Genomic DNA, 25,813 nt, shown 5'->3' on the forward strand with positions numbered 1-25,813 from the left:
TGCAGGTGTTGCTGCTCTTTTTCGGCATGAATCAGCTGTTGTGTTTGCATCAAAATGAAGCTATTGACAACCGAAACTTCGAGATGCAAGAAAAGACACGCTTTTGCCACCATTTCATTGACTTGCATGAAAATGCGTGGCTCGCAAAGCAGTGATCCACATGGTCAACTGCACCTCTATCGTGGTCTTCATCACTTGCTTCTGACAAATTACTGTCATCATAGTCTGGTGGAGGCACATAATTCTCTTCCTCACTAAAATCATCCTCACTTTCGGTAAATGGTTCATTACCGCCATAAAAGGCATGCGGTGGAAAAGTGGCCATGCTTTACCGTGAACAGCCAGAAGGTCAGAGCTGAATATTGTGCTGCACCCTTGTGCAAAAAAAAAAAAAAAGTGAACATCAACAAAATAAAGTTTGTTTATTCGTGAAGAGATGGCGCATCATGAATGGGGAGGATGCACGCGCATTGCAGTGATAAAACCGCAAACATTGTTGGACGGTCGCCGACAGCAGACCACTAGTATGGGCCGCATTGCGTTGTGGGACAGGGCCCGGCAGTGGACTGCAAAGGGTTAATGCACTTGACTGCTGGTGACAGCCACACAGGAAGTAAAGGCCAGCATATAGGAAAAAGATGCTTCATCACTTACATAGATGCATATCAATGTGTTCTTTGTGAGTGTTTTCGATTTTAGAAGTTAGTGTCTAAGAGTGGACGTTGGGCCTTTACACGCTCATGTTTTGTCTGTCTAGTGGAAACATTAAGCAAATTTGTCATGCGCAAGGTGGGTGTTTCACGTGCTATTGCCTACTTCTGTTTTGTTATGCTTTTTTTTTTCATCAAAGATGTAGAATGGCCAGCAAGCCCACTTCAGAGTTCTACTGATGACTTTTGGCATAATTTTTCTTCTAGCATATGCATTTGCTGAGCTCATTGACAATTCCTTGGCAGCCACCAAGAACAATGTTGGTAGTCGGAAAATTGAGCTGAAACTGGTGAGTATCTGCTGTAATTTCTGTATGTGTAATCATAAGCGTGTGCACGGGAGCGGCCGCCCCCTTAGCATTGACCCCCCCACCCCCCCACCCCTCTCCCCAATGGGGAACCCTGCGTACGTCTATACAGTACCTTGCTGTGCAGACAGTGGTCAACAATTGTGTGCTGGTGCTTCTGGCCCTCTTCTTGGCTTGCCTCTCATAATAAAGTGTTGTGCTTGCCTGTATTCCATATTGCACACAATTTTGTTTGTATTGTATCATGATGACATGTGGTGTAGTGGTACATCCTCTTATGGGTGGAGCTCTTAGTTTGGAGCAAAGGGGCAGAAATGAGTTCAGTAACGTGTGCCATGTATGTAATCCTTGCATGTTTTCTCAGAGTTAATGTGAACACTTGCATGCATTCCTCTTTGTATAAAAAAAATAGCCACTCCAGATGCAAACGGCCTCATTCTTCTCATCAAGGAATATTTTATCTCGGTTGCCGTGATGTCACAAACTTTCCGTCACAGGTGCTTAGGGATCCCAAAACATATGATGTGCGAGGACTAAGCAACTTAGAGGATATAATACAGTGAAAAGTCATTAATTCTAATTCCATGTAAAGGCAAGAGAGCCTTTACACTGAGAAAGAGCAGGCTTCTTTAACATAGACAGACAACTGTTGAGACAGACACAGTGCGTCAGCTTGTCCAGAAATTCCGTTTTCTTTCTTGTGGCCATGCACTTCATTCTATGTGGCACGCATGCTCCTGTGAATCTCTTTGTTGTTGGCACCTGTTTGCCTTCTGGAGTAGCGGATGAAGCTACCACCATAATTGAAACAAGCGTTTCAACAACACTCCAAGGGGACTTTGAAAGTATTAGAGTCAAAGAGAAGGGTGGCGCTTTTGGTGGTGATTGGGATAGTTGGCACTTCATGATGCTGAAGGATAAAGTGTGAAAAATGGGGATTAACTCTTTCATTACCGCATGAAAATGGCCATTTTTTATAGGTCTGACGAAGAAATTTATTGCTAGTATAAATAATGCTCTAGGTAATATTGCAGCACACCAAATGAATTGCTCTTTATAGATAACACAAGTTTTAAAACAAAAAAGATGTTACAAAACTTACAAAAAATCTGAAATCTACCACTTTTGCAGGAACTTGAGAAAAACAGTACAAACAAAACACAATATCTACAAAAATATTACGAACAAACAAAATTCAAAATATACATTTTGAAGGGAAATGAACTAGGAATATTCTAAAAGAAAAATAAACAATCTGCATAAAGCCATTTTTCACACAGATCAAAAATACTGCAGACCGAAAACTGCTTCACCGCTCGTGCCATGCGGTGAAGCAGTTTCTGGTTTTCGTGAAGCACAGGTAGACGCCACAGGTTTCACAAAGAACGTTCGTTTTTTTTTTCAACTTTGCGTTCCTCATAGCACTTGCGGCAGTTTTTCCTTTTCGGCATCTTTTTGGGGTGGTGCTGCACTTTTTTTGGCATACGTCGGCATCTTTTTCGGCATACGTCAGAAGGCCCAAGATATGCATCCAAGCCTATTTGTTGGTATTTTCGCAGATGGTCCTGATGACCTCTGCTGTGAAAAACAGGAAAAAAAATCACGCGTCGTCGTGAAACGTTTTGCGCTGCTCCGGTGTGCCGGGCCGAGATGCGCGCCGGGCGGCCTTCTTGGTGAAAATCGAAGCTTGCTGACTGCCGGCGGCAGCACATCCTGTCCAAGCGCTGTGCGTATCCTGCAGATAACCAGGACATCTCAAAGGTCGTGCACCCGAGATCGGCAGATAAGCGCTCACGACGGACGAGACCGCTCAAGGCCGAAAACGAAACTTATCGGTACACAGCTGAGGATGGCCCGGGCTGGCTCGAAGCATCGTCGCTGTCAGCGCTTGAAGATGAGCTGGTGTCGTCTTCGGACTCATAGCTCGACTCAGCTTCACTAAATTCGTGAGCGGGTTGAGCACGCTTTCGAGCGGAACGTTTTTCCCGCGACGCAGCCCCGCGGTTTGACGACGCCATGGGAGCGGCCGAGAGATTGCCGCGCGCGCCGACGCTAACGCCCGATGCGCCCCTCTCGCGTAGATAAAGAGAAACGAAACCAAAACTGCTGCAAACTGGCTAAAAAGGCCAGATCAACAAGTTAGAGACGCGACGGACCTTCAGAAACGAGCTGTATTTGAATAATATTGCGCAAACTCGGAAGCAAAGCTCGCTAGTGAGTAGCAGGTGTCGTTTTCATGTAATCATCACAGCCAAAATTTATTACCTTGCAAAACTGACGACACAATTTGATAATTGACTTCTTAGGAATCGTTTGATACTAAAATGTTGATAATAACGCAGCACAAACATGAGCTGCGCATTTTTTTCCCGAGTGTGGCAGCCACGCCCCCTTTTCCAGTAACACCTGCGCATTCGTTCGCGAAAAACTCCGTCAAAAATCGCAACGTCGTCAGAGCGGGAAAATTCAAACGGATTGTAGAAGAGCAGTCCCAGAACTAAACGTGAGATGCTGCAGCATGCACGGGAAAAATTTTTAACGCGTCGAAATCGGCAGCTTTTTTCTTCGATCACCGGTGATCGATTTGAATAGGCGTGGTAACGAAAGAGTTAAGAGACCGAGCAAGGTCATGGTGGCCACTGATTGTGCAGACCAGCATCTTCCGAAAACACTCATTCTTTTTTGCTCAGGGATACAGAAGGCTTACTCGCTCAAGAACATTCTTCCTGTTTCATTTGCGCTGCTTCTGCAGCAATACAAGTACGGTTGTCTTCTTGAAACAGGATTGAAAACTGCTTCAGTATCTGTTGAAGTGTCTCCTTGCTATGAGTGTGCCTCATTGTGTGATGGTGTGCTGCTGCTGCTGCTGCCTGCAGTACCTGGACGACAGCTCGCAGCAGGAGAGGAGCACCATCCTTGTAATGGACAATGGCTGTGGCATGACCTCCTGGCAGCTCAACAACTGGGCCATCTACCGGCTGTCCAAATTCATTCGCAAGGAAAAGGCACTGCAGCTTGTGTGAGTAGTGAGATCAGTCTCCCTCTTCCAAGTGCTTGTTTGCATTTTCAGCTTCTGAGCCTTTTAGGAATCTCTCTTGCACACTCAAATGGACGGAAGCGCTTTCACTGTCGCGAAAACATTGGGACCATGGGGCTGCCCATCACAGTTCTGAAAGGCAATGAAAGCACTGTTGTGTTTTCTCAAGGATACCGGACTAATTTGCTGTTTGTGATGTCAAATGCGGAACTGTTACGTTGGCTGAAAGAGTGACTTTTCTCTCCTCCTCCTCCTCTCTAACTTTCCTCCCCCCTTCCCCAGTGCAGGGTAGCCTACTGGGCTCAGCCCCGGTTAACCTCCCTGCCTTTCTTTTATTCTTATTCTCTCTCTCTCACTTGCACATGGTTTTGGTGCATTCCAGAATTTCAATTAAATTCCTTTGTTGCTATTGCATAAATATTTTTTGCTGCCACTGTTGCGAGCTTGCGCAAGTTCTCTGAACACGTGGTAGAGTATTGCAGAGCCTTCCTCTTGTCCTTGTGCACAAGGTACACATGCAGTACTGTAAAACTTCTTAATTCAACCCCTGTTAGGATAACTTGGACCCATCTTCAGGTACCAGTAAGCATATGTATTACAGTCAAATCCCATTATAGTGAATCTTAGAATAACAATTTTTTCAGATTGACTATCTTAAAGATCCCGTCCGAATGTCCATTGGCTAAAAGGAAAAATATTTCACTACTATGAATTTCAGAACACCGAATGTTTCAGAATAATGTATTGGATTTATCACCCTTAAGTCTCATCAACACTTCAAAATAACGAATTGCGAACTTAAAAAATTACTTGCACTGCTGTAAACAATGCCCAGCTCTGTATGTGCCACTATCGTCACCATCAGAACGCCCACTTATATCTGTGTGTGCCTGCCCTATTCTAAATGCACGATAGCCCTATCATACCCATAAAAACTGTTCTCATATTAGAACCAGGTAAGTACTGTGCACATGTACTGACAAATGAGTTAGGGGTGTGCTTGGGTGTCCTTGCTGCTCCTTCTCTAATTGGATCAGTGTCAGAGAAACTGGAAGTAGCCTAATTATGTTAGACTTTTAATAAACTTTGTGGGTTTATTGTTGGAGGGAATGAAGGTTTTCATAGCTACTCAGAATTTTGGTGGTTTTATTCAAGTTTCTTTTCCTTTTGTCAACAAATTATGCATTGCATTGTTAAAAGCTTACCGATTTAGATTACCTTTGCAGGTATTTTTTACAATATTATTTTTTGTTTCAGAGAAGACGGTAACTCTAAAGAAGGGGCTCTGCACAAGCCTCGGTTTCTCAACAGTGAGATCTCTTATTTTGGAGCTGGTGGCAAGCAAGCTATTTTCTTCATTGGCAACTCGACCAGGGTAAGTCTGCATTGTTTCATCTGTAGTTGTGTACTATAGTCGATCCTGGGCATATTGAACTTGAAGGGGACCGTGAAATAGTTTGATGTATTGATAATTCGAAGCACAAAATATGCATATTTAAGGCTTATATCAATGCATTGCAGGTCTCGAGATGGTTTTTGGAAATTGTAACAAGCGCTAACATGTCGATTTGCTCACAATATGCTAAAGAACAACGTGACAACTTCTTCTTGTGCAAGTTACTGTAGACTTCTTGTACGTTGTCAAGTTTATTTGAAATCAGCACAGCAATGTAAATAAACTCAGCAAGTTTCACCAAGATGATCAAGAATTAAAAAATATTTTAAAGTACTCATGTGCCTTCATAAAGCAGCAACTCAAAAAAAATGTTGCATTTGTTTCTGAATGGCTTCAAGGCATTAATCATAGGAGCACTGCTTTTGCAGCTTCTTTCTCTTTGTTGTAATTTATTGCATGACCTGCCAGCTGAAATATACAGTCAAATCCCACTACAAGGAAGTTTACAGGACATGCGAAAAAGTTCACTGTAGCAGAAATTCGTTGCAGCGAAATTTCATGTATAGACCACAAAAGTTAGGAAGGTCTGATGATTATGATTCGTCCTGTGGGCCCAGGAAGCACATGCATTATCTTTTTCATTGAACTTTTGCTAACTCAGACTTACTTGGCTGCACACCAAGTGATCGCATTTTCTTGCGTAAAACACACACAAAATATATACAGAAAATTTGGAGCTAAACTTGTGGTGAGGGTGATATGCGAATTTCGGTGTGCAAGTTGGCTTCACGGCATGTTCTTTCTTTCTCCCACGGTTTGTAGTGGGGGGTGCCGGTTATGTATAGAGGCAAATTATCCACAAGAAAATACAATACAGTACCGTGGGTTTGTCTGCAGAATTGCTTTGAATCAGTGTGGATTGGATGCATGCGCACCTTCGTGATCGCCCCTTATTGCATCTACACGACCGCATTTGTGTTCGCAGCCGTTCTGGCAGAATGTTGCTATGCTTGGACTAGGTGTGCACTGGCTGCGCTTGTGTCTTCATAACACCATGGTTGTCATTCATGATTGCAGGGCTAGTGACAACGTAGTTTTGTTTTGAGCACTACGTCAAAAACATGGCGGGAGTTCTTGAACAATTCTACCGCACGCACATCAAACCCACTGGTAGCATCATGGTGGATAGTCTACCTGTCGCTGAGCATCTCAATGGTGAAAAATTTACCGGGATGTGCTTGTGATGCGAGAAAGCATGTCTCCGACGAAGACACAGGTCTTGCGATACGGCAGCACGGCTCTGGAAGTCACAAGCCAACGATAAATGGTTGAATTGGTAGTGGCACTTCGTGGCAATGCTAGGCAAGCTCCTTTTCCTTATGTGGGTTGAAGCGAAAGTACCCAGGAAAGGTATTCGTTGTGGCGAGACATTTTAGGGGCGAAGCTCCTTAAGGCGGCACCCGTTCGTCCCTTGTAGTCGTAGTAGTGCGTAACCAGTCGTAACGCTAGTACCAGATCTTGATCTCCAAGGTGGTGCCGGTGGGAGATTTTTCCTGTGCGTTGTTGAACAATAAAAAATTCGCAGCGTGCACGTTAACTAAAAGCCGAATTCTTCTGTCTCTCATTCCCCATTAGCAGCCATTGGCATGTTCCAGCAGGAAACGTTAGTAGAAGTAAAAGTGTAAGTGTTAGCTAAAAGCCGACTTCTTCTGTCTCTCAATCCCATTAGCAGCCATTGTTTACCTCCAAGGTAGTGCCTGGTGAGATTTCTCCTGTGCGTGATTAAACAATAAAAATTTTGTTCAAAACGTCGTTGATTGATGAAATAAACCAACGAAAGACGCCAGATGTTTTCTAAAAGCAAAACGAAAGAACACCAGATGTTTCTAAAGCAAAACGAAAAGACGCCAGCTGCTTAACGAAAGACGCCAGATGTTTTCTAAAGCAATGGTTTTCTAAACAATGAAAATTCACAGCGTACATGTAAAATTAAAGTGAGCTGCAAGTCGTCATAACTCATCGAACCTTTAGTATAAACGCGCCCGATCTCACGTCGGTGATGATGTACTGGGCAGAATTCACGGAAGATTCACGGTTTACCGATGAACCTCCGCAGCTTCGCCCACTCATCATCATTCACTCCATGGATATGCTGTGATTTTTTTCACTTTTTTTTCTATAGGCGGCTGATGGGGAATCGAAAATTATTCTTTGTGGTGGAAATTTGTTGTAGCAGAGGTTGTGCAGCAGAAGGAGGGGAAAGGGTGAAGCAGAGCAGAGCCTTGTATAGCAAGGGCATGGGAAAGGGAAGTGAGGGGTGAGAGGGTAAAACATTGCATAGCCCTGTATTGTATGGTATAGCAAGGGGTGGGAAAGGGAAGTGAGGGTGAGGAGGAGGAAAAGAATGAGAACGCCACCAGTTCCGCTGTTTCCTGAGTCTTCGCACCACTGATGCGTAGCTGCCCTAACTTTCTTCTTCGTGAAATTCGCAAACAATCAATATACAGCAAAACCTCGTTAATTCGAACTCGGTTATTTCGAAATCCCGCATAATTCGAAGGGTTTCTGTGGTCCCGTATTTTGCAATGTAAATCTGAGTGGATAATTTGAAGCGGCGGTCAGCGCCAGCCCGGTTAATTCGAAAACTTTGGGCGCCATGTGCCTATTCCCGATCCCGACTTCGCCGCAAATCCGCGGAAGCCACGGCCCTTAGGAGCCACAGGGCAATGCAGTGTAGTGATATTATAAGTGACAGTTGAAGCAACCCAGCCTCGCTGCTGCTAGCGCAAAAAAAAAAAAAGAAAAAAGAAAACACGGTCTCGTGGACAGCTAAAAACGTGCGCCTGCAGAAAAGACGTGCTTCACTGCAACACTGCGGTGACACGCGGGTAGCATGTCGCATGCTTCTTGCAACGTCAGCACGTCATGATTTACCCATTCTTTTTGGGAAAAGAAAAGATAATAAAGGACGGTCTGACGGAATTCATGATGTATGCGAACCTCCGATTGGCGGTTGCTTTGGCAATTTGTGCACTTGCACTGCTGGCGGAGTTCTTTCCTGTAACGCCTACTTCGAAAACTGAGTGAAAACTTCAATGATCATGTTTTTCAGCCAGAACACATTGCGGATTCTGTCACACTGGCCATTATCATATTCGTTATTTTACCAGAAAGAATGGGCGAATGGTCGCATCATGACGCGCTGAGGCTGCGAGGAGCAGGTGACATGTTGCCCGCGTGTCACCACTGTGTGTAGTGAAGCACGCCTTCTTTTCCGCAGGCACACATTTCAGCTGACCACGAGACTTCTTTTCTTTTCTTTTTTTTTTTTTTTTTTGTGCTGAGAGCAGCGAGGCCTGCCGTTTTCCTGAGTTCGCGGCAAAAATGGGACCGGGTATTGCTGGAAAACAACCCTTGGAGCCACAAACTAGAAGGCCAAACGACCACCTCTGATTACTTTCAGTAATTCAAAGTTCCTTGCATCCCGCTTTTTGTATGTTTCGCTAATTCGAAAACCCGCTCAATTCGAAAGTTTTTCACAGTCCCAGTGACTTTGAATTAACGAGGTTTTACTGTATGTATCTAGCCGGTCATAACAACCCTACAATAATTATTCTGATGTTTGAATGTAAATGCAACTTGCTTCTCCAATGTACTCCAGAATGCGAAATTACCTGCTCCAAAGTGCTCCATAATGGAAATTTTTGCTGCTCCATAGTGCTACAAAATGAAAATTTTGCTGCTACAAAAATTGCTCCAAATCAGAAGTACTCAGTAGTATCACTGGAAATTCCATGTTGTACCAATTCTCATTTTCAGATGATCACAAAACCACAAGGTTCAAAGGATGTTCACGAGCTAGTCATCTCGAAGGATGAGTTTGAGCGGCGTGAGAAAGAGAAAGGGCTCATCTACTCTGGCAACATACTGAACAGAAAGGTGTGTCTTCACTCTGTTGCAATGTTTCTTGTAAATAAAAGGAAGGGTAGCCTGTGGTTGGACAATGTACACAGCTTAAAAGTGGTCACGAATAGGCTGCTTGTCATGCTCAGATCTGGATGAGTAAGAAGTATTTGAAGCATTTACTTCCTTACCTTCACATATCGCTTCCTCCCTTTTGGAATTTCTTTAATCCACCACCTGTAACTCGCTGGGTAATCTGAAAATGCATCAGAATATTGCGTTACAATGGCGTGGCACAGGGCTTGTCTGAATAATGTCTTTGTCCATATTGCATGGCAAACGTAGGTGAGCTAATTGCCTGAATTGAGAAGGGTAAAATTCAACAAAAGTTTTGTGGCACAAGTCCTAGCTGCCTCGTCAAACACGAAAAGTGATTGTTGACACGAATGGTTGAAAATAGCAACCGGCACGCCTTGTGGCTACATACGTGTTTCACGTGTTTGTGTCTCCTGGCACAAACACATGAAAACAACATTAGTCATCGAGTGATGATGAAGAGTAACTTTTCACAACTGTGCTTGCAGCCTGGCGATGCAAGTCACGTCAGTACAGAGGAAGAAGGTCTGCAGGAAGTCATTGCAGATGAAGTCAACAAGGAGCAGTTCACCTGTGTGGTCATCTGGGGCATCTCTAGCGAACATGTCCAGTTCCTCAAGCATAACTTCAACACCTGGTGCTCTCAGCTGGCGTGAGTTCACTCTGCCTTCCTCTGTATACAGTAGCAGTGATGGGATTGCTGGAATCTCAGATGGGATTGCATCTGAGATTGGAGGGGTGGCCACACAAGTTCATTTTAGTGCTCATAAAACTCGCTTTCCATCCAAAGTCAGAAAAATAAGGAAGAATCTAACGAAACTATGTCTTGGCTTCCTAACCTTGCTCAGAGAGGTTCCCAAGGGGAGGGCAGGGGTGCTATCCTGGACACTTTCGAACTCCGCCATGTTGTCAAATTCCGGCACTTGTCAACCTGGATTGGCCAATATGGCTGCTATGGCCTTTGATTGGTTTCAGCCATTATGAAATTTGACAAGATTGTGGTGGAATATGACAGTGTCAAGAATAGCACCCCAGGGCCTTCACTGCAAGTTTGGTATGTTTGGACAAAGTTGTCTGACTACAACTGTTCTGTCTTTCTATTACAGACATATTTATCACTACTACTTGCATGGTCCAAATGGAAATGTTGCCCCGGATGAGGCTAGCCGTGCACCATCTCCATACCGGCATATTGACATTGAGGTAAACACATTTTGCGTTATGATCCTCCATTGCACTGGCTTAAGGGGAGATGCGGGTCGAAAAACGCGACTTTTTAAAAAAATTATCGATTTTTTTGTTTTCACCTGTTTCGTTAAGATTAGTATCTCTACTGTTCCGAAAATAAAAATCAAAGTCGAGACTCAACTGGAAATGCGTTAAAATTGCGTCTAAAGAGCCCAAGGTGGCTGTTAATCTTGTCCGAAAGTGTGACGTCTTCTAGCGCCTCACGGCCGATAACGCGCGGCTGCTCGCCATTGGGGATCGCATGAGGCGATCTTCAAATAACCACGGTTTCCCGTGCTGCAGAAGCACACGAAATAATAAAAAAACCATGCTTTTGCCTCGCTTTTCGAGCGCTGTGACTGGCTTTTAAATCACGTGGTACGGATCAGGGACCGCCATTGGCCGCTGCACGCCTTGCGTGTTGTGAAGCCTGCTTGCAGGGTCCGTGTTTCATCGAGCTGTGCAGCTGAACATTTCTCTCGCTTATTTATTTTCATCACGGAGGAAGAGAACCGTAGCAAGTGCAGTCACCGGCCAGTGAAGTATCGCTCGGTGAACAAATTTCGAGGACGCCGGCACAAATCAAAGCCAAACACTCGCCAAACGGCAAGTGCGTCTGCTGCCGCGAGGCCTAGCGACGGCGACGGCGATGCTTCCGACGAGTTTGCCACGGCGTTCGAGTATGTCAGTGCCTCTCAAAGAGATCGGACTCTTCGACGTGGAAGGAAGATCACGGTAGAAAGAGTCTTCCTTGATCGCTGACATAACAGCATTGAACATCCTCGTGATCGGTGCAGTGTGTCCAACATGTCACCGTTTGGGAATACGCGTCCAGGAACCAGCTTACAAACACAAAGGCATCGTTTCTGGAACTGCAATGCGAGAACAGCGAGTGCCCCGAAAGTATTCTTTCGATGACGTATACGTTGCGGCGAGTTGCTCCGAGCGAGGAGGCCAGCGTAGGGGCGGCGAGTGACGGACCGATTGCAAGCAGAACCTACGGCAGCGGTAGCTCGCGCAATAGCTACTCTGCTCGAAAGAGCTGTGAAGGAGAAACTTATGGCGCTGGCTCAATTTAGTGGCAGTGGCTACTAGAAGAACAATTTACCTCTTTTGTGTGCAGTTTTGATCGGATTTTGTTACCTGTTTCATAAACATCCAATGTTAACTTTAAAATTCGTGTTTCTCAAAACACACTTTTTGGCAACTTTTTCAGCGTGCCCCTCTTGTTTTTGGTATTTCTGGTGCTCGGATCTGCATGAAATTTTGCCCAAATTTTCTCTAAGGTGTGAGGAGTGCAGTTATCTCCCCCAAATCTCAGTATTATTTATGCATATTAGAAAATTCGCAAGTAAACATTTACTGGGGTCTGGGTAATATAGACTTCCCGTGTTTGAATTTTTCACGTCTAGTAAATATTTTATATGCACTTTCTGGATAGTTTTCGGCGCTCTACAGTTCAATTGGAGCAATATGAACCATCAATTGTCAAAATATATAGAAGTTAAGGATCGAAATAGGGGGGCTAAAAGGCCTATGTTTTACACATTTGTCATGGGGCAGAACAAAAAGTATGCAACTTACAAGAAAACTAATTATATATTTGAAATCAGCATAAGAATCTCTACAAATACCCTAAGTTTCATTGCTCTAGGTTGAATATTTAAAAAACGTGTCTTTGAGCTGCATCTCCCCTTAAAGGAGCTCTAAGTATAGCTGTGTGAATAGCAAAATTTTGGATGCAAAGCAAATTAGAATATTAGAATTTGAATGCAAATCGAATTGAACATTTTTCGACTATTTGTCGAATATTTTTCGAATACTTCCATGCGAAATTACAGAAAAAAGCGGTGAACTTTCATCTCGAATCGATATGGAATGGAATAGAGCCGAAGAGTGGACAATATTATTGAATAGTGAATACAAAAGATTTTATTGAAAATTGAAAGAAAGAACAAAGAAATGAAATTGCTCATGTCCTTGAGCAGATAACACGGTGAGTGACTGCTACTGAAAGACTGCAAATTGCCGTGCAGAAACACAAGCTGCTCCACATGACCTGGCTTCAGGCTCTCTCGCCGTGATGTTACCGTGTTTCCTGCAGTTCATAACATGCGCTCACTGGGCTACCCTTATTTATCTTATTTACACGAAACGTGTACTGCCAGTTATGGCAAGACAAAGAAAAAATCAGGGACGCTACGATGAGGTGATAGTTTTATTACGCGCTTGTTCAGGAGGAACATTCTTTCAACTTCTATGGGCGTGCAGACATGTTGATAGAAGAGCCACCATTCAATTTAGCAGCGGCACTCCTAACCTCCTAATGGCTAACAGGGGGGGGGGGGGGGTACAGTACAGTCGAACCCCACTACAACGAATGCCGCTTCACCGAAATTTCCAGTAATACGAAAAATTCTCGGTTCCCCGTCAACGGTCCATAGGAGTCAATGCATAGGTATGCTTGCCACAGCGAACACTTTTTCTGCTGCCGTTCCGCTTCAGCGAAATTTGACGATGCAATTCCGGGCTTAAAAATTTAATTTGCGCTGCAGTAAATACAATCTTGAACATTTTGGTGCATTTTAGAACATAAAAATATGTCTACAAAATCTAAATCGTGTGTTGGCATCACCAGAAACTGCCACTGTTGACTGAACATGGGGGCCGCCGTTGCTTGATATCGACGGTGATGAGACTGCCCTGCTTTTGCCACTGGCTTGAGTTGCTTCTTAGTCGCAGACAGTCTGAAGCCGAAGCTCAGTTGTCCACGCTGCAGCCTGGGGTGCAATTGTGGAACGAGGCCTTTTCCAATGCCAATGCTTTTCGCGCTTGGCTAGTGCGGCCAGTGGTCAAAACAACGATGCGTCCGCGTTATCCACGAGCCAGCCATGAGTGGTGGATGATTAGAATAGCATAGAATAAGGTGGAAGTCATCATTCCGCGATAGTACTCCTGAACGTCGGCGTTGTCGGATACCTTGTTGTTAGCGAATAGCTAGTGTTAGCACATTAGTGCAACAGTGCAGTTCGTGTTGTGCACCCGTGCCTCTGTTTGGTTCATTCGCAGAAGCCGTGCTTTCAGCGTGCGACGCCATGCATAGTTACATGGCATCGCTATGCATATACAGCCGAACCCGTTTATAACGAACTCGAAAGTGTTGCAAAAAGTGGTCGTTATATCATTAGTTCGTTGTATATGGACTCGCCCTCAAAATCGTGCGCTTAGCGGCCAAGGCGTTTTTTTTTTTCTGTGCACTTTTATTAAAGTGCTAACAACCCCTCCGGTGACAAGCTAAGCCTTTTCGCATCATGAAGTGATGCCCGCTGCGTGCTCACTAGTGAATTCACCGCCTTTGCAATGAACTTACACCGTTTCACCGAAGCGCGGTACCGCCACGTGAAGCCTATCATTCCTGGCTAGTTGCGTGCAGCGCGTCGCCTACTTGGCTCGCGGAGTCACTGCTGGGCCGCGCTTGCTGTATGCCGTATGCGCGCGTTTGTATGTTCTTCGTGCCTGCTTCACTCAGGACCGTGCACAGGTGCGGCAAGTGCGGCCACCTGTTCTTTCAATGCGGCAAAGGCAAGCATTTTGCAGGCAATGTGCACTCTACTTCTCTGCGATGCTCTCGCGGCCCTGCACGACGACGCGCAGCGCACTTGAGTTGTTACCTAATCAAACGCGCAGTATATGCGCTCGCTGTCAGTGCATCGACGTTTCTCTGTGCCCGCGCCGCTCAACAACAGCGAGCTACTTTCGTTTATAGAAAGCGACGTGCACTTTAAAGCGGTCTCGCATGACGCGGCAGCGGCGAACTTGCGAACGGCAGCATGGCGCGCTCGTACCGCCATCAATCCGCACAGTGTACGGCGTACGCCATGTGCGCAGCCGAGCAGATATCTACAGATGACTGTGATAAGGTTGTCGGCTATAAGTCACAATGGCACGTTCATCGACGGCCGCCACCTCGCCTTTGCTTTGCTCTCTTCTGATGCTTATCCGCGAAGGCATCGTTGCAATCGCGCGGAAGTCGTAATCACCGATCGACCGGTCTCTGCTGTTACCGAAATGACGTACGACCTTTTGTGGCACATTGTGGCGTCGACGAGTTCAGGGATGCAGTGAACTTTTTTGTGATGGAAAGTTATCGCTGCTATCACTTTTTGCATTTATGCCTTCTTTCGTTCCAAGGCATTGTTTGGTTCATCGTAGGTGGTTGTAGCTGCAGAGAACGGCGTCAGGAAAGGTTACCGTTTGAAAGCTGACCGTAAGGCTTTATGCTGCCTCCTATCTTTTTTTCTTCCTCACTGCCATTCTGCCACTGAAGAAACAGCTGGAAAGTGAGCGACCTCGCTCGCAGCGTCTGAAATCTGTGTGCAGTGCTCGCCGATCTTAGTCACGAGTAAACTGGAGCAGGGCATGCGCGAGCGCGCGCCCCTCTCATGCTTTAAAAGACCTGTTTTAATTTTTTTTCTCTTCGTATGCGCTATATTTTTACCGTGACCATGTCTGAAGTGTTCGTTGTAAAAGTAGGAGGCTTTGAAAAATGTTCGCTCTATGTGGACGCAGCTCCAATGATCAGCATAGGAAAATCATAAGTGCACCCAAATATGGTCGTTATAACCAATAGATTGTTATATGTGGGATCGTTATAAGTGGGTTCGACTGTATATGAGAATCTCGTCATGACGCTGCTGGGGGAAAAAAAAAAGGAAGCAGCCGACACTTTGAATTTTGGAAATGAAAAGTTTCTCTGTTCTACTAGCTCAGGTCAGCTATATTTTTTAGAGCGAAAGCTGTTATGAGAGCACAGCAATGGCTGTTTTTGGTGCCGTAGTTGTCCGCCGCTGCCGGTGTCCGTAATCGCTATTGCGCGAAATAAGAAAAAAACAAAATAAGAAAAAATTTCCAGGATGAACCGGGATTGTCCTCCCGAGACGGGAAGTGAGGCGCCATGCAGTCCCACACATCAATGTTCGACGAGATGACCGTAATGGTGTTCGGTCGCGACTTCTTCCTTGATGAGACAGCGGCGTCAGTGCGGATGACAACCAGTCCCGCTGATTGAGCGGTGAGGTACTTCAGGGCGGCGGACCTTTTGATGCACCCGGTTTTCCGAGCGTGTGACCCATCGCCCTACGGCCTTCACATGGCAGGGAAGAGCCCCATTGGTGCCACAGGAGCAGAGTGCGGTGGCCACATCCCAGTCGACAACGTTGACCTGGGTGGGTGTGGGCGGCACCCTCATTAGTGCTGTGTGTGACGTCATTGCACCGTCCCAACTTGGAGCAATTCCTCGATCTAGGGATCTGCGAAAAGAGACCCTTTAAAATGAGCCCCCGCGGCCTTATTCAACACGAAATCATCATATAACACGAAATCGTCGTCAAGTAGAAACGAGGTCTTCGTCATGTAACAAGATGTTCGTCATGCAGGACAACATGTTCGTCATGTAAGGAAATGCTCGCTACGTAAACAATTTAAATAAACAACGTCAAGTTTCCTTTCAGTCTCTTCACGCTGCCTCTGCATCTTCCTCCCGAGTCTCCGATGCCTGCAAAGGCCAGTTGCAACAATACCTTGCTAGTGTACTTGTATTAGTAGCCCCAAGAGAGTTTACAACCGGCTCTAGAAATCCCGCTCTTCCAGCTTTCGCTGTGACTGTGCTGCACTTTGTGCGCAAGCCTGGAGGTTTTTTTTTTTTTTTTCGATTTCTACATGTAAAAGGCGCGACAAGTTGAAAACTCTTTCGGCTGAGCCGATGCGATGTGTAGCAATTCACATGTTTAAAGTCTTGTAATAAATGACACAGTTGATGCAGAGAGCTTAAATTGATCTTCAAGTGATTCTTAGGACTTGCTTTATCGGCTCAATGCGTTTATACAAAATCGTCAAAACCATTTCAGGGTGCGTTGACTGCTACACCAAAATGTTGTTGGGGGAGTGCATTACTTCCAAGTGACATCCAGTTGAAATAAGTCATATTTGTACCCAGACTGAAGAAAAATGTGTCTGCCTATGCTTTATAAAATTTTTACATTGCCAGAAAGATGCAATATTTTTGAAGGGAATTTTCCCTGGGCATGCAGAATGTGCAGAATTGCAAAAATGTGTTGATGTTATTTCTTGGTCATTTTTGGTTCCAAAGAGGTGGGTCTCCCCTTAAATCCAGAACTTCTGTCAGGAGTGTGGACTCGCCAAAAATACTTTTGTTTGCAATAAAAGCCTCTGCTATTTGCTATTGCTTTCAATGGGAATCTGAGGTTTTTGTTTCAGTGAGATGAGTATGGCGTCAGCACCAAGGAGAGCAAGCTTTGGTGTATACTGAACAATCAACATCATTTTTTTTCTTGCCAATTGAGATTGCTCGCAAGAAAATTTTTTTTTTTGCAAGTTTGATATAACAGGGTGTTTGACTATTGAAATCGCTGGTGAGCACGCTTTACTTTTAAAGGTAAAATACATGGTGTTCTATAAACACAAAAATACAAGAACTTGAATAACTTGTTGTGCCGGGGACTTTGCTATGTTGGAAACAGAGGCTTAGATTTATTTATTTATTTATTTAGGGCGCAGTTTTTATTGAAGCATTTATTCTGATCAACAACGTTGCTAGTTGGGCGAGTTGGAAATTGGAACATGTTCCGATACTGATTTCAATTTCAGGTAAGCCTAATCATGAAGAGCGGGCAGCACAAGGTGGCCAACCTGCGAGACATTGATACGGATCCTGAGACTCTGTTGATCCGCAGCACATCCGACCGGTTTGACTTTAGGGCTACTGTAGACGGGACACGAGTGGTGGAAGGACAGCTGCGTTATCACCCATTTCTTTATGATCATGAGAGCTATCCATCGGAGCACAGTGACCACAGAGGTAGGAGCTGGCACTCCAAGCTTGTTCTCTTTGTTGAATGCCTCTTGGTGGTGTTGATTCATGTATGGAGTGTGCACAACTGCAATGGTGTCACAACTGCAGTGACTTTATTTTTATCTATTCCAAACTATGAACCAACACGCCCAGCAGAGCATTTTTAAGTTGACTTTATTTTCAGCTTGCATTGATGCAACGAATTGCTATAGCAACAGTGAGGCATGTCTCTGCTGCTCTTCCACGGCCAAGTTAGTGAGCAGGCCTGCTGTACAGTGCCCACGGTTTGAAAAGGGACAGTTTAGGGCTAAGTAATGCACATACTTTTATTTCCACTTTGTTCAAGTTGTTTCATACTGGGGTAATTTCGACTGTAACATTCATATCAGAGTCAACATTACCTTTAGTACAGTAGAATCCCGCTGATACGTTTTTGAAGGGACCGTAAGAAATAAATGGAAGAGCTGGGAAACATGAGAGCTGAGAAACAGAAAAAATGATAAAAATATTCAGTGGTACAGAATTTTATTTCAATGCTTACGCTTGAAACAACTGTGCAACGTTGCCTGGTGCGTTTGTTTACTCATGTCCGAGCAGTACTAAAAGCTCTTCTAGCACCTGCAGTGTCATAACCTTCTAATAAATCTAGTGTCAGCATGGCCGACACCTTGCAAGCGATCACTTTTGGCGATACCTTCGCAAGATTGTCACCTGATGCGTCGGAGTGTCTGAGCAATACTGTAAAACTGCTGGCATAGTGGCGGACTGTCGTGGCTCTGCGTAGGCGGTTGAGCGCCTCACGAAAGTGAAAGTACTAGCCCCGAAAGCGATTGTTGAAGAAAATGACGCCTGCTCCACCAACTCCTAAACTTCGTCACTGGTGCACGCACCGACGCACTCAGCCACGACCTAGGCGACTGTTAGAACCACGGAGGTGAGAACGGTGTCATCCAGAGAAATGTAATCAATGTATGCAATTCTTTTGGCACCAGCAGTTGTAGGCGTGAAATAACTAAGCACACGCAACACGATCATCGCAACGAGCCTGACGGCGAACCGCGCGAACTCCTCCGACAAATAATGATGATGAATTCACGCCAGTGCGGCTGCGGAAACAAAGCGGCAATCTCAAAGACCCGTGAGCGCTAAAGACCACTTAGAACAAGTTTAAAACCAATTACGTCATACATGCCATCTAATTTGAATCTCGAAGGCTATGCTTTTGTTCACGGCAACCGAACTTACGTTATGAGTAGAGCTGTGCGAATAGCAAAATTTTGGGTGTGAAGCGAATTCGAATATTGAAGTGTGAGTGCGAATCGAATATTTTTCTAATATTTTCTGAATATTTCTAGCATATTTTTCAAATACTTCGAAGCGAAATTGCAGTTAGAGAGGATTCCTAAGCATATTCTTACGAGATAGCAAGATGAAAGTGTTTCTTTTCGCTAGGTTGATGAAGCACTGGTAGGGTTTCATAGTTGTCCTATCAAGAATGAGGCAATGTAGAGGCCGAATTGTATTTATGTACATGATTTGGTGCAACCAAAGTGTTGCCAACAACACTTCACATGCGATAGGCAAAGATGCCATTTCCTCAGCCTCTCCTCCTCTTTCAACTTCTGTGGAAGCCCAACTGATGTGGCAGACAAGGGTGCGCTTCCTTCAAGTCCGGAGTTCTAAATCTGCCTCGTAGACGTCGATATATAAGAACATCTGAAATTTTGGATGCTAAAAAGCTTTGGCTTCCGATTTTTCAGACTTCCTTCCGAAATTTCAGGACCAAAACAGCATTAACTGAGCCCCCACCTCTGCCACATCTTTCATCTCCGTGTTGGAACCAGCGTTTTCTTGAGTTAATACATTTGCGACCGTAGCGGAGCTTGAAAGGCAGCTTTGCCGCAATACGGGGGTGTGATGAGGTGAAGCATATTGAAAATCTAGGGACCACTTTCAACCGGACTTTGTCTCTCGCCTAAGTTCGACCGTAACGGAGCTTGAAAGGCAGCTTTGCCGCAATACGAGAGTGTTATGAGGTGAAGCATATTGAAAATTTGAAGGGGTCACTTTCAATCGGACGTTGACTGTATTTGTCTTTGGGAAGTTCGAATAGTAAAATTCCTGTGCAAATCGAATCGAATAGCAAACACTATTAGAAAAATATTCGAAATTTCGAATATTCGCACACCCCTAGTTATGAGTGTTGCTTGAACTACTCGTGCGGCTAATCTTACGGTCAAGCCAGGCCAAGCTGCGTGAAAAGACAACATGGTCGCTCCCTTCCGTGGTCGCTTCTCGGCGTATCATAGGGGAATGGTCCTGCAGTTGCGACGTAACAGTGGGGTTCCCAATACATTGGATCCTATGGGAGCCATACTGGAACCAGCGGAAAATAATGTGACAGCTGTGAAAACGCAGCAGTGAGGAACATAACAGAGATTTGTAGAGGAATGACACGGTTATCTCGAGCAATTGGCCATACCAGTCAGTACTAAAAAATTGCCGTGTTTCCATCCATGAGCACTGTACACCTGAGGCAATGTAGAGGGTGTTCAAAATTAAGCTTTATGGTTTTGTTAAAATTCAGCACTGGAAGGTACATGAAAGCCACCTTTGCAGATAAGTTATGTATGCAGGGGGACGCAGTGTGAGACAATAATTATTGCTGTCAGCCGCCCAATTAACTAAGATTGAATAACAAACTTTTTAATGAGTGCAGCAAGCGGGCATGCTTGTATTGAAAAGTTGAAGGCAGATGGGTTTCTACACAGTTCCAGTTGGAAGAATTCTTCTAGCATGTCTGTGCCCCGAGCTTTGCGCCAGTGCTCACTGTCTTGCATGCGTAATCATGCCAACCGCAACTAAACTTTGCAGCGGGATATCTCAGGGTACAGGCATGGTAGAATAATTCTTCCAAGTGGAACTGTGTAGGAACGCGACTTCCTCCTACTTTTCACTGCAAACATGCCCGCTTGCTGCACTTGTTAAAAAGTTCATTATTCAATCTTAGTTCATTAGGTGGCTGACAGCAATATTTATTGTCGCACATTGTGTCCCCCTGGATACATAACTTATCTGCAAAGGTGGTTTTCATGTCCTTTCCAGTGCTGAATTTTGACAAAAACATAAAGCTTAACTTTGAACACCCGGGCATATCTTATGCGATTTTTCATAACATTGTCTTGAAGCAGTCAAAGAAGCAGGCAGCTTATCTTGTGGTTTTCTAGAACGAAACGGTGCCAAGCTTTCTATCTGAGCCATCCGTCGTTGAGCCATGCTTTGTGAGAAACTTTTAGGGAGTCCAAGAATGAAATGCTTGGTATCACGAGTATCCATTGAATGGCTACCACGGCCAAGCCAAGTCATGCTCGGAGTCGGCTGTGGCGTTTGAGAATTACTGTGTGTAGAAGACCGACAAAGAGAGGACTAGACCACGTGCTCTGCAGCACGAACGATTGTGCGAGACCTGATATGCTGAAATGGCTCCGATGCTGCCCGCTCTATCTGCGCCGTCAGTACTAAGGACGAAAGATGGCAACTTCAAGACACCGATGATGGCAAAAAAAAACAAAAAAAAAAAAAAACGCACTAGTGGTGCCAAGGCTGAAAGAAGAGTGGAGCTGGGAGGCCTTCTTTGTTTCTCTTTATTTTTCCTTTCTTTCTTCTTTTTCTCTCTGTTACTTGTATTTGTTTTTTGTACCTGTTGCTTTCAATTTCTTTCGTTCTCTATTTCATTCTCTTTCTCGCTTCTTCTATCTTTATTTCTCTTTCTTCCCGTTCGTTCTCTTGCTCTCTGTCTGCTTCTTTCTCTCTCTTCCTTTGTTTTTTTTTTTTTTCTCTTTCTGTCTTGCTCTCTGTTTTTTCTATCTTTTTTGTGTCTCTTTTTTTATATCTTTCTCTCTCTATGTCTTCTATATTTCTTTGTATCTCTTTCTCTCTCGGTTTTTGTTTCCCTTTATTTATCTCTCTCAGTCTTGCTGTCTGTTTTTGCTATCTCATTTTCATGTATGTTTTTCTTTTTCTCTCTCTCTGTCTTTCTATCTTTTTATTCCCTTTATTTCTCTCTCTTTCTATTGCTGTCTTTTCCTCTCTTTGCACCTCCTCCTTTCTCTATCTCTCTTTCGCATGTTGCACCTGCTCCTCTTCACCGAGCAAAATTTTCGCTTAATGCTTGCACCTGCTGTACTCTGTTGTGGGGCTTGCCCGTTTCCTGTGGCGCATACCCACCTGTGGTTTTCTACGGACACCAAACTTTTTACAGCTGGCTGAAACGGCTTCGCTGTTAAAAGCAGCGATTATTTGCCTATTGGAAGGTGGCCGACCCCAATCCAATGTTGCTCAGGAGCTTTTGCAGAGTTGGACGATGATGAGATCGTCTGTCAGGTCCTCGAACCAGTGCAGGTGGACAGTGACTCCGATGATGATGTGCCGCCTCCACCACAGTTAACAAATACTGGTTTAGCGCAGGCCGTAACAGTGCTGTTGACAACCTACAGCAATGGCCAAACACTGGCTGAAATACAGGCTGACTTGGTCGTGTGTGAGCGTGCTTGTGTGCAGACGTGCATTGACAAGTTTTTCCGGCCACTGGGCCAATAAAAGCACTTTTTTTTCTGGTGAATCCTTTTTTTCAGACTCAGTTATTCGGACTTTTCAGCTGTTCCTGCCGAGTCTGAATAAACGGTAGGCGACTGTACATCAAGGTACATTGTTATCGAGGTATATCAGAAAAATGATATTTATAACACTCAAGAAAAGTAATACAATAAACATGGCTATGATGCACAATATGATTATGCACTGTATAATAAAAAAATATAAACGTAATAACGTTTTCATTCATGTAATGTGTGTCCATTCAGATTTACAAAGATACTCTCTAATTTACTTGCGAGTTGAAGCACTTAGACTAAATCTTTCCCTTCCCAATTTATTTAACAACGAAGGTAGGTTGCGTCTTAGTGATTGCATGAGATATTTTGTGCGCCTGTATGGTACTGACCACCGGTCTTGGCTGTGAGTATACAAGTCACTTCTTCTACAAATGTGACTTATGTTTTCCTTGGCTTAATTATTTGTTGCCTTTGTCAGTTTTTTTAATGACCTTGGATGGTAAATTTTTTCTTGAATTCTTTTTCCTAACAATATGAGTGAGGTTCTACTGTAACACAAGCACAGGAAAGTGTGTGTTATGGTTTAGCTGCTTTCTCTGCTGACATCTTCGTGTGAAAATATCCAAGTGCTCTAATATGAAGTCATGCTTTTTTCCCTCTCTCAACAAAGATGGTGACGATGAAGATGAGCTGATGGCCAACGGTGTCAAGCCAGCCCGGGGTCAACGGCCTATCTTTGAGTGCTTCTGGAATGGCCGACTCATCCCCTACACCACAATCGAGGAGTTCGACTGGTGCAGCCCTCCCAAGAAGACAAGAAACATTCCCCTTGAATGCTTCAACAGGTGATTTGAGCTCCCATTGGCCCTTCCTTTCACTCTCAGGGGAGCTGTGCTCACAAGCAAACTCGCCAGTTCGTGCAGACAGCCACGGCGATCACATTTTATCAATAGCACACGCAGACACTCCAATCTTGAAAAGCAATTCCCGCGTCCCTCTCCAGCGCCTCTCCAATCCTCCTCGTATTCGAAGTGATGTAACCTTGCCCATGGGCAACATTACTCCATTGACCGTGGGCAACATTACTCCATTGACCATTGGCAACATTGCACCGACTACATCTATTGGTCTTCTGCACTACGCAATGATGCCTTGGCCCTTCGGTGATGCAATTTTGGCCGTGCATTTACGGCACTTCATCGCGTCACTAGGGTGACATGAGCAACACGTGGAGGAAGCCTTGTTGGGTCGTTGACTGCATGCCGTGGGCGTATTTGCTGACGTCAAGTTACGTCGCCAAAGTGGGTGTAGTCACGACAGCAGGCTACGCCTACCCCTCTTGGCTGTCGAGAAGGGTGTCAAGGCCGAGCGAGAAACCGAAACCAGCGGAAGGGGGTTATTCTATAATGCAGCAAAACACCGTTAATTCGGATTTCACGGGACCGGAGGGTATGTCCAAATTAAGGGGGGACCCTGCTTCGGAGACATATTTCTTTGTTTTTGAGTACATTTTTATGAAACTTACGCAGCTTATGTATTTTTATGTCCTGATTTCAAATATGCAATTATTTTTCTAGTACACTATGCTGTTTTCAAAATACAGTCAAACCCACTTATAACGATCCCACATATAACGATCTATCGGTTATAACGACCATATTTGGGTGCACTTACGATTTTCCTATGCTAACCATTGAAGCTGCGTCCACATATAGCGAACATTTTTCAAAGCCTCCTACTTTTACAACGCTTCAGACGCGGTCGCGGTACAAATATGGCGCACACGAAGCGAAAAAAAGTTAAAACATGCCTTCTAAAGCGTGACAGGGGCGCGCGCTCTCGCGTGCCCCGCTTCAGTTTACTTGTGGCTAAGATATCCCTGATCGGCGAGCACCGCACGCAGATTTCGGACAGCTGCGAGCGAGGTCGCTCACTTTCCAGACGTTTCTTCAGTGGCAGAATGGCAGTGGGGGGAAAAAATAGTAGGCATCATGAAGCCTTGCGGTCAGCTTTCGCACAGTAACCTTTCCTGACGCCATTCTCTGCAGCTACGACCGCCTGCGATGAACCAAACAATGCCTTGGAACGCAAGAAGGCATAAAATGCAATTGAAGTGATAACCGCGATAACTTTCCATCGCAAAAAGGTTCACTGCGTCCCTAAACTCGTTGACGCCACAATGTGCCGCGAAAGGTCGTCCGTCTTATCGGTAACGGCAGAGACCGGTCGATCGGTGATTACGACTTCCGCGCGATTGCGGCGATGCCTTCGCGGATAAGCATCAGAAAAGAGCGAAGGCGAGGTGGCAGCCGTCGATGAACGTGCCATTATGACTTACAGCCGACAACCTTATCACAGTCATCTGTAGGTATCTGCTCGGCTGCGCGTGTGGCGTACGCCGCACACTGCGGATTGACGGCGGTACGAGCGCGCCACGCTGCCGTTCGCAAGTTCGCCGCGTCGTGCGAGACCGCTTTAAAGTGCGCGTCGCTTTGTAGAAACGAAAGTAGCTCGCTGTTGTTGAGCGGCGCGGGTACCGAGAAACGTCGATGCACTGACAGCGAGCGTATACTGCGTGTTTGACTAGGTGACAAATCAAGTGCGCCGCGCATCGTCAGTGCAGGGCCGCGAGAGCATCGCGGAGACGTAGAGTGCGCGTTGCTTGCAAAATGCTTGTTTTCGCCGCGTTGAACGAAGAGGCTAGTCGCCGCACCCGTGCACGGTCCGGAGTGAAGCAAGCACGAAGAACGTACAAGCGCGCGCATACGGCATACAGCAAGCGGCCCGGCAGTGACTCCGCGAGCCGAGTAGGTGACGCGCTGCACGCAACTTAGTCAGGGACGATCGGCTCCACATCGCGGTACCGCGCTTCGGTGAAACGGTGTCAGCTCATTGTAAAGGCGGTTAATTCACTCGTGAGCACGCAGCGGGCGTCGCTTCACGACGCGAAAAGGCTTAGTTTTGTCACCGAAGGGGTTGTTAGCACTTTAATAAAAGTGCAAAGAAAAAAAAACGGCTTGGCCGTTAAGCGCACGTTTTTAAGGGCGAGTCCATATACAACGAACTACTGATATAACGACCACTTTTCGCGATACTTTCGAGTTCGTTATAAACGGGTTCGACTGTATCAAATATTTCATGTATATTGTTGGGAGCAAGATTTATTTATAAATTGTAAGAGTTATAAAGCACATCAGCATATCACAGTAAGCTGAAATGAATACTGTTTGCAATAAAACAAGAATGGATGTTCTAGGCCCAATTGAACAAAAGTTATAGTACGTTGAACACTTGGCAAGCCAGCGATTTCGAGCTCGGTCAAACTGGGATCAAGCTGGGAATGTTCAACATACCATAACTTTTGTTCAAATAGGCTTAGAACATCCATTCTCGCCTTATTGCATACAGCATTGATTCCAGGTTATTGCGATAGGCTGATTTGCTTGATAACTCTCACAGTTTAGAAATAAAGCCTGCTCCTAACAATACAAAAACTATTTAATAGTTTCAAAATAACATATTGTATTAGAACAATAATTGCATGTTTGAAATCAGCACATAAAAATACATAAGCTGTGAAAGTTTCATAATGATACGCTCAAAAACAAGAAGCATGTTTCAGAAGCAGGGTCTCCCCTTAACCGAGGGTCCA

The 25,813-nt window shown here is 45.0% G+C and overlaps 1 protein-coding gene across 1 annotated transcript in view; it reads left to right on the forward strand.

Annotated features, from left to right (window-relative positions):
- LOC119396986 (structural maintenance of chromosomes flexible hinge domain-containing protein 1) overlaps positions 1–25,813 on the forward strand; it is a 218,328-nt gene that overhangs the window by 11,944 nt on the left and 180,571 nt on the right. The window contains exons 5-12 of the mRNA XM_049416665.1: positions 918–1,000; positions 3,895–4,037; positions 5,313–5,430; positions 9,271–9,390; positions 9,939–10,102; positions 10,557–10,653; positions 17,344–17,554; positions 22,832–23,006. Coding sequence (XP_049272622.1) covers positions 918–1,000; positions 3,895–4,037; positions 5,313–5,430; positions 9,271–9,390; positions 9,939–10,102; positions 10,557–10,653; positions 17,344–17,554; positions 22,832–23,006 — 1,111 coding nt within the window. The remainder of the gene's footprint in view (positions 1–917; positions 1,001–3,894; positions 4,038–5,312; positions 5,431–9,270; positions 9,391–9,938; positions 10,103–10,556; positions 10,654–17,343; positions 17,555–22,831; positions 23,007–25,813) is intronic.

Source organism: Rhipicephalus sanguineus, chromosome 6 (assembly GCF_013339695.2).
Source record: "Rhipicephalus sanguineus isolate Rsan-2018 chromosome 6, BIME_Rsan_1.4, whole genome shotgun sequence".
Classification (NCBI taxonomy): domain Eukaryota; kingdom Metazoa; phylum Arthropoda; class Arachnida; order Ixodida; family Ixodidae; genus Rhipicephalus; species Rhipicephalus sanguineus.